Raw genomic sequence first — 8,270 nt, 5'->3', positions numbered from 1 at the left:
GTGTGTGTGTGTGTGTGTGTGTCAGTGTTTTGCCCATGTTTATGTCTGCACTACTTGACCACCGTCTGGTGCACATGGAAGACTTTGGATCCCCTGGGACTGAAGTTTGAGCCCCCGTGGAGCCTTTGGAAGCACAGAAGTGTCTCAAAGGCTGAGACATGTCTGCAGTCCCCCTTTCTTGTTTTCTTTGAGGCTGCATCTCAGTGCATTCAAGACTGGCCTTGACCTCACTCAGCAGCTCAGATCCCTTCTAACTTCCATCCCCCTGTCTGAGCTGTCTAAAACCTACCAGTAGGAGGAGTGAAAATACAGCTCTGTGTGGGTTCACCCAGCACGTGTAAGACCCTGACCAAAAAAATCACAGACAAAGGAAAATTAGGGTTAGGATTCCTGAAAGAAGTTGAAGCTCTTGGCTAAAAATTTATTGAACCCTGTATGTGTCATTCCTCAGGAGGTGGTGACCCTCCCCACCAGGGCCAGGGTGCTAGTCATACTGGTGGGAGGGGTAGGTGGTGTGTCCATCATACTCATTGGTGGTGAGGCACCGTAGCATGAAGTGGCCCAGGTCATGCTTGGATATGACCCTTGAGGGCCCTCGTCCATCCAGGGTCACTGTGTAGGCCCCAGTTAGTGGTTGGTCCCCTGTGAGAGAAAGACACTGGGAATGAATGAACTGGCCATCCTTTCTGGTTTTCGTTCCCTTCTTTAAAACTTTTTAAGTTTTATATATGATGCATGTTTTGTGTGTGTGGTGGTGATGATGGGAGTGAGTGGGGGTGGAGGCTTCCCATACCAACTCATCAAATAACTTGTGTTTGAGACCAAGGCTTGCTTTGTCACCCAGGCTGGCCTCAATGGCATGGTCTGGGACGACAGGTATGTACCACAATGTCTGGCATCTCTTGAGCCTCTTTTCCCTGCCAGCTCAGCTGTACTAATGTGAGGAAGCGCTGGACACACGGGGAGGCCATCTTTAGATGTTCTAGTAGTTTGGCTGCATCTTCCTCTAGATACCGTATCACTATGCTTTGCCACCTTCCAGATGCACAAGGCAAGAAACCCCCATGCAGGGCTGGAGAGATGGCTCAGCAGTTAAGAGCACTGATTGCTCTTCCAGAGGTCCTGAATTCAATTCCCAACAACCACATGGTGGCTCACAACCATCTGTAATGGGATCTGATGCCCTCTTCTCTTGTGTCTGAAGAAAGCAATGATGTACTCATATACATAAAATAAATAAATAAATCTAAAAAAAAAAAAAAAAAGAAGAAAGAAAAAGAAAAAGAAACCCCCATGCGAGAGCTACCTTTTTTGAGTCTCACCAACTTCCGGTATCGGGAAACAGGGATAATAAATGAGGGTGTTTTTAGGGCTGGATTGATGGCTCAGTGCTAAAAAGCACTTACTAGTCCTTCAGAAGAATCAGTGTGGGTCCCAGCACCCACATCAGGCATCCCATGACTGCCTGTATCTCTAAGGTAGTGGTTCTCAACCTGTGGGTCTCAATCCCTTTGACCAACTTCTATCTTCAAAAATTACTTACGACTGATTCATCACTAGCAAAGTCACAGTTATGAAGTAGCAATAAAATAACTTTATGGTTGAGAATCACCACACATAGGCAATGTATCAAAGGGTCATCACATTAGTAAGGATAAAGACCGGTGCTCTAGGGACAAAGGGAGCCAACACATCTCACCACTGTGGACTACTGCACTAACGTGCACATGCCCACACATATACATGTATTTAAAAAAAAAATGGAGGCAGGGTTTCTCTGTGTAGCCCTGGCTATCCTAGAACTCTGTCTGTAGACCAGGCTAGCCATGAATTCACAGAGATCCACCTGCCTCTGCCTCCTAATTGCTGGGATTAAAAGCGTGTGTCACCACAAGCCGGCTAAGAATGAATCTTAAAAGAACGAAAAAAAGTGATGGTGATTTTTTAATATCCGCATTCATTCTAGGTGATTTGTTTGCTACAGAACACTAACGAGATCAAACAAACCCAGCATGGGACTGGAGAGATGGTTCAGTAGTTAAGAGCATGTTCTTCCAGAGTACACGGGTTCGATTCCCAGTACCCACATAGGGATTGGCAACCTGTGACTTCAGCTCCAGGGCATCCAAGCCCTTTTCTTCCCTCCTTAGGCACTGCACGTACTTGGTGCATAGACAAAATGGATGCAAAACACTACACACATAAAATAAAAATAAAATGAAAACAACAATAAAACACAGCCAAACACATGAAACCAAACCAGGCACAGTGCTGAACATTTGTAATTCTAGAATTGGGAGGTGGGGTCTGGGGGACTGGAAGTTCACAGTCATCCCCAGCTACACTAGATGTTCAAGGTCAGCCTGAGAGAGCATGCTGGTGGTGGCATGGCCACACCCACCCCGCCCCACCCACTCACCTATGTGTGGGGGCATCACTGCCACGTATTTCAGTCCTGACTCCTGCAGAATCTTATGCATCCGGATGTGGTCATTGGTCACGTCCTGCAGGCGTGGGGGCACCTTGGTCGGGTCCCACAGTAGGAAGGCTGGTGGGGATAGACACAGGGCAGAGTTAGTCTGGGCTGAGCAGAATCATTAGGTGGCTTACTGTTGCCTGTCAGCTGCCAGAACGCAGGTCACAGCAAGAGGAGCCATGCCACCAAGGCTGACAACCTGACTTTGTTATCAGAAGACATCTGACTCCTACCAAGTTGTCCTCTGACCTCCATATGCACACCCCCTGCACACTTACAGCACATTTAAAAATTGGTATGTGTGGTATGTGTGCCCTTGCATGCACCATGTGTGACAACTCAAGTCGATGCCGGGCTCCTTCAAGGGCTCTCCTTTATATTTTTTGAGACAGAGGCTCTCTCTGAATCTGGAGTTCAGCAATTTAGCTATAGACTCTTGACTGGCGAGTCCCAGGCATCTTCCTGCTTCTACCTCCTTAGAGCTAAGGGTTACAGGAATAACACCATACTTGGCTTTTAACAAGGGTGCTGCGGATCTCAATTCAGGCTTTATGATTGCACTGTAAGCTCTTTGTCAGCCAAGTTCTGACAGAGCCACTGCTCCAGTAACAACTGAGAATCTTAGAGGTACAGTAAAGGTGTCTGACTTAGCGATTAAGAACACTTGCTGCGGGCTGGCAAGATGGCTCAGAATACTGACTGCCCTTCCGAAGGTCCCGAGTTCAAATACCAGCCGCCACGTGGTGGCTCACAACCATCCGTAAGGAGATCTGACCTCGTCTTAAGGTGTGTCTGAAGTCAGCTATGGTGTGTACTTATGTATAATAATAAAAAAATCTTTGGGCCTGGGTGAGAGGAACCAACCGGAACAAGCAGAGGTCCTAAAAATTCAATTTCCAACAACCACAACCACATGAAGGCTTACAACCATCTGTACAGCTAGAGTGTACTCACATACATAAAATAAATAAATAAATCTTAAAAACAAACAAACAAACACTTGCTGCTCTTACAGAGGATCTGGGTTTGATCCCAGCCCCCACAGGGTAGCTCACAGTTCCTATAATTCTAGTTCCAGGGGATCTTTTAGCCATAGTGGCCACCAGGCACAAATATGGCAACTAGTCTAACGTGTAGGCAATGCACTCATACGTATGCAAGTAAAATAAATTTTTTAAAAAAGATTTATTTATTATATGTAAGTACACTGTAGCTGTCTTCAGACACTCCAGAAGAGGGTGCCAGATCTATTTACAGATGGTTGTGAGCCACCATGTGGTTGCTGGGAATTGAACTCAGGACCTTTGGAAGAGCAGTCAGTGCTCTTAACCGCTGAGCCATCTCTCCAGCCCCGTAAAATAATTTTTTAAAAATTATTTATTTAATGTATTTGAATCATGTATCTGCATATACACCAGAAGAGAGTATCAGATCACATTACAGATGGTTGTGAGCCACCATGTGGTTGCTGGGAATTGAACTCAGAACCTTTGGAAGAATGGCCAGTGCTCTTCACTGCTGAGCCATCTCTCCAGCTCCCCAAATAAAATTATTTTAAATAAAAAAAAATAGGGCTGCAGAGATGGCTCAGTGGTTAAGAGCACTGACTGCTCTTCCAGAGGACATGGGTTCAATTCCCAGCAATCACATGGTGGCTCAGTAACTGTAACTCATACATTTGATACCCTCACAAAGGCATACATGCAGGCAAAACACCAATGCACACAGCACTGTTACTATTACCACTATTACCACTCATACCACCACCACCACCAATTATACAGCAGTACGCATGTGGGTCACTAGGAAATTTCTAGTGCTGTGGCTTTGAACTAACCAAAACAGGTAATAGCTAGTGTTTCATAAGAGTACGCTCTGCTTCTCTCCTACTATGTTGGGAGGATTAAGTGGTTTTCATTCCTGAGCACCTGAAACACAGTAAGTGCTCAATAAATGCTGTTAGCATTAACTGCTATTATTAGCTCCTCCCAGATTACGAAGGATTACTTTATTCCTGTGCATGGAATCTAGGACTTTGTACATGCTAGAAGGTGTTCTACCACTGATCCATATCCCAGCCCCTCATTGGGGGACTCTAGGCAGGGGCTCTACCACTGAGCCATGCCCCCAACCCCTCACTGAGGATGCTGTAGCCAGGTGCTCTACTGCTGAGCCACATCCCAGGCCCCCGGGAACTTTAGTTTAATGTCAGTTTCTCTCTATATAACTGGGGAAAGCAGAGAGTTGGTGCTTACCAAACAGAGCTGCATCACATTTCTCTGTGAGGTGTCTCCCACCTCTTGGCTACCACTTTCTTCCCAGGCTTGTCCACTACTGTCCCTGATACTTCTGTAGTACCTTCTCTATCTTGGCTCTGCTTATCTGCGATGTCAGTTCAACCATGGATCTGTTTGTCACCTCACTTTTATCTGTGAGCCACGTGGGTTGCAGAATCCAGGGCACACCGCTATGTTCACAGTTGGTGCTCAGTGAATGTGTGATAACTTGGGGTAGCTTTAATACCATAATTCAGAGGGCTGGGGCTGCTTGTTTAGTATTCACCCCCTTCTCAGTTCAGCCCCATTTCCGTGACCCCACCACCCACCCGAGGTGCAGGCCACGACCTTGTCCACTCCATGTGCCTTCATGGCTGTCACAATGTTCCGGGTGCCCTCGGACATTACTGTAGTGGGACCTTAGAGAGGACAGAGAGTGGCTGTCACTGGCAGGGGGCGGTGGTGGCGGTGGCAGGGGTGGCAAGGGTGGGGCTGGGGGCGGGGGTGGTGCTGGAGGCCGAGGTGCAGGGAGGGGCCGAGGGCAAAGGGGGGGCTCAGTACTGAGGTCGTTGCCAGTGCCCAGTAGCACGATGACAGCTTCCTGCCCAGCCACAGTCTTGTCCACATCGGCCGCCTGCCGAACATCTCCTACCACCACATGGGCTGGCTGGGGCCCTTCTGACGGCAGCCTGCTGGAGTCTCGAACCAGCACTGTCACCTCATAACCTGTGGACAAAGAGGAATAGAAAGGCGGGTCAGCGTGTTGGAGGGCGACTGTTTAGGGCCCTAAAGAGTGTTGTGAACCCTTAAATCTATTTTCTTCCCAGGGTTCTCCATTCCCAGCCTTATTCTCGGGTAATGGGCCTCAAGCTGGCAAATTAACAGTTGATATCTAGCTAGCTCTTAAAACAGGGCAACGCCTTCATGCTGGCTCACAAGTTATCTGAATGTAGTCTCCCTGTAACTATCCCTGGTTACCCCTCCCTGCCGTCCAGGAGGGAGACGGCTGACCCCTGGCATAGCACCTGCTCTATATTCTCCCATCCGTGGTCCTGGAGGAAAGGGAGAAACCAAACTCTCAAAGACTGAATGAAGCTGGGATTAGTTCCCGCCTTAGCCCAGGGCATCCCTAGTGTTCACTAAAGATAAAAACCCTAGTGGCTTCAAAGGTCAGTGACTCAGCTACTCAGAAGGTGGAGGTATGAGGATGGAACCTTCTGGGTAATTAGTGAGACTCTGTCTCAAAGAAAACTCAGTGGCAGAGCCCCTGCCTAGAATCCCCAGTGAGGGGCTGGGGGCGTGGCTCAGTGGTAGAGCCCCTGCCTAGAATCCCCCAGTGAGGGGCTGGGGGCGTGGCTCAGTGNCCCCAGTGAGGGGCTGGGGGCGTGGCTCAGTGGTAGAGCCCCTGCCTAGAATCCCCCAGTGAGGGGCTGGGGGCGTGGCTCAGTGGTAGAGCCTCTTCTTGGAATCCCCCAGCATGCTTGTCTAGCATAAATGAGGCCTTGGGTTCCACCCCTTAACTTGAAAAAAAAAATCGATGACAAACAATTAAAAGTCATCAAATAACTAAAAACTTTGCAGTCATTGTTGGTATCTGTCACAGGGATTTGTCTTTTAGTCTTAAGATATTACAGAAAAAGCAAAAATATAGATGAGTCTCCATTTCTGGATAGCTAATTTCACAAATGGATGATGGGAGATTTTACATTTTGATACAATGATGAAAATGTTGCTGCCGCTGCTAAATAACCTTTGGAGGAAGCAGGAGCAGAACGTAGGGAGCCCTTCACACTAAGTTCTATATCTTCACCCCCCCAGGCTGGCCGCAGACTCCTGTTCGTTCTGTCTCCATCTCCCATGTGCTAGTATAACAGGTGTGTGATCTCAACCTGATAGAGCCCAGGGCCTCATGCATGCTAGGGAGGCTACATCCACAATCACTGCAATTTTCATTTTGAAGCTGGATCTCCATCTTTTGCTCACACTGGCCTTTAACTGACTGTAGCCCACGCTGGTCTGACACTTAAGGACCATCTGTCTCAGTGTCCCGGGTAGCTGCAACTACAGGCCTGCCACACTGCACATTCATAACGTTCTATAAATGTTGTAAGTAACATTTCTAGAGTTAACCCACACTGTATCCCAGATACCAAACAGTTTGGACATATTCTCTGCTTTAACCCTTAAATCAACCCAGGTTTGGGATCCCAGCCCTACAGCAAGAGCTAGCTTTGTGGTGATCTGGGCAAAGGTTTTGATCTCTTTAGGTCCTTTAGGTCCTATGCTTATAACATTGGTAAGACGACACTGAAAACAGCATCTCCATGTTTTGTTTCTGTTTCCTTCCATTCTTTTCCATTTCTCACCCTTACCTTCCCTCTTTTCTTCTCCCCTCAGAAAACTCTCCCTGTCTCCTTCTCTCCCCACACCCCTTTCCGGTCTCATGTAGCCAGGTCAGCCTCAAACTCATTAAGTAGCCAAGGATAACTTTGAACACATGATTATGTGACATGAGACCTTGTCTCAAATAAAAACAAAACCCATATTTAAAATATGTTACTAGGGCACTGAATGTAAAAGATTCAAGTGGGATCCCTACCTCACAAAATACACAAAATGTAACCCAAGGGCCAGTGAGGTGGCTTAGCCAGTACAGGTGATTGCTGCCAAGCCTGACGATCTGAGTTCGATCCCTGGGATCCATATGGCAGAGGGAGAGAAGCAACCCCTCAGGCTTTTCTCCCCACCTCTAGGCTCACACTATGGCCACAATAGACACAATAAAAATGTCAAAAGTCTTTTTTTTAATTAACCCAAATGGTTAAAGATATAAATAAGTATAAGAGAAGACTATCAATTATTGGAAGAAAATATAAGAACACATCTTGATGGCCACATGTTAGAAGGTGGGATCTTAGCTATGACATCAGAAGCATAAAGAAAAAGCAAAACCAAATGATGGGGCTTCATCAAAATTGAAAACCTCGCATGTCCACGTGGGTGCATGAACACATGGGTGTGTGAACAGCTGGTGCCTTTACTCTCGGCAGCTGGAATTCAGTGAGTCTGTGGCCAGTCTGGTCTAAATAGTGAAACCTTGTTTCAAAAAACCCCAAATGAGCAAACTTTTGGTGCGTCAAAGACACCAATATGCCAAGCATAAAGGACAGAGCTGCTGAAAAGGCCTTTGCTACACCAGCAGGGATTCTACATCCAGGTTCCCTGCCAAGTCAGGAGAGAAAAGGGAAAGGAGTGGAACTGATCGGTAAACACCCGGATCCTAAAAAGAAGAGGCACGTGGTGGTGCACACTGGTAATCTCAGTGCTCTGGGGCAATCAGGAGGATCCCAGGGACTTAGTGGCCAGCCACCTGTCCCAGTGAGACCCTGCCTCAAGAATGGAAAAGACATGTTGGGTGGCTCCTGAAGAATGATAGGCCTCGCCGGGCGGTGGTGGCACACGCCTTTAATCCCAGCACTCGGGAGGCAGAGGCAGGCGGATTTCTGAGTTCGAGGCCA

The 8,270-nt window shown here is 47.5% G+C and overlaps 1 protein-coding gene across 1 annotated transcript in view; it reads right to left on the bottom strand.

Annotated features, from left to right (window-relative positions):
- Nucleotides 1–377: 377 nt before the first annotated feature.
- The window catches only part of Blvrb (biliverdin reductase B), an 18,223-nt gene continuing 10,330 nt past the window's right edge, over nt 378–8,270 (bottom strand). Inside the window, exons 2-5 of the mRNA XM_021212684.2 lie at nt 5,314–5,478; nt 5,082–5,171; nt 2,420–2,548; nt 378–642 (exon numbers count right to left, since the gene is read on the bottom strand). Coding sequence (XP_021068343.1) covers nt 485–642; nt 2,420–2,548; nt 5,082–5,171; nt 5,314–5,478 — 542 coding nt within the window. The 3' untranslated portion in view covers nt 378–484. The remainder of the gene's footprint in view (nt 643–2,419; nt 2,549–5,081; nt 5,172–5,313; nt 5,479–8,270) is intronic.

This window comes from Mus pahari, chromosome 1 (assembly GCF_900095145.1).
Source record: "Mus pahari chromosome 1, PAHARI_EIJ_v1.1, whole genome shotgun sequence".
In the NCBI taxonomy this organism is placed as follows: Eukaryota; Metazoa; Chordata; class Mammalia; order Rodentia; family Muridae; genus Mus; species Mus pahari.
This window is presented reverse-complemented; position numbering and strand designations above follow the sequence as displayed.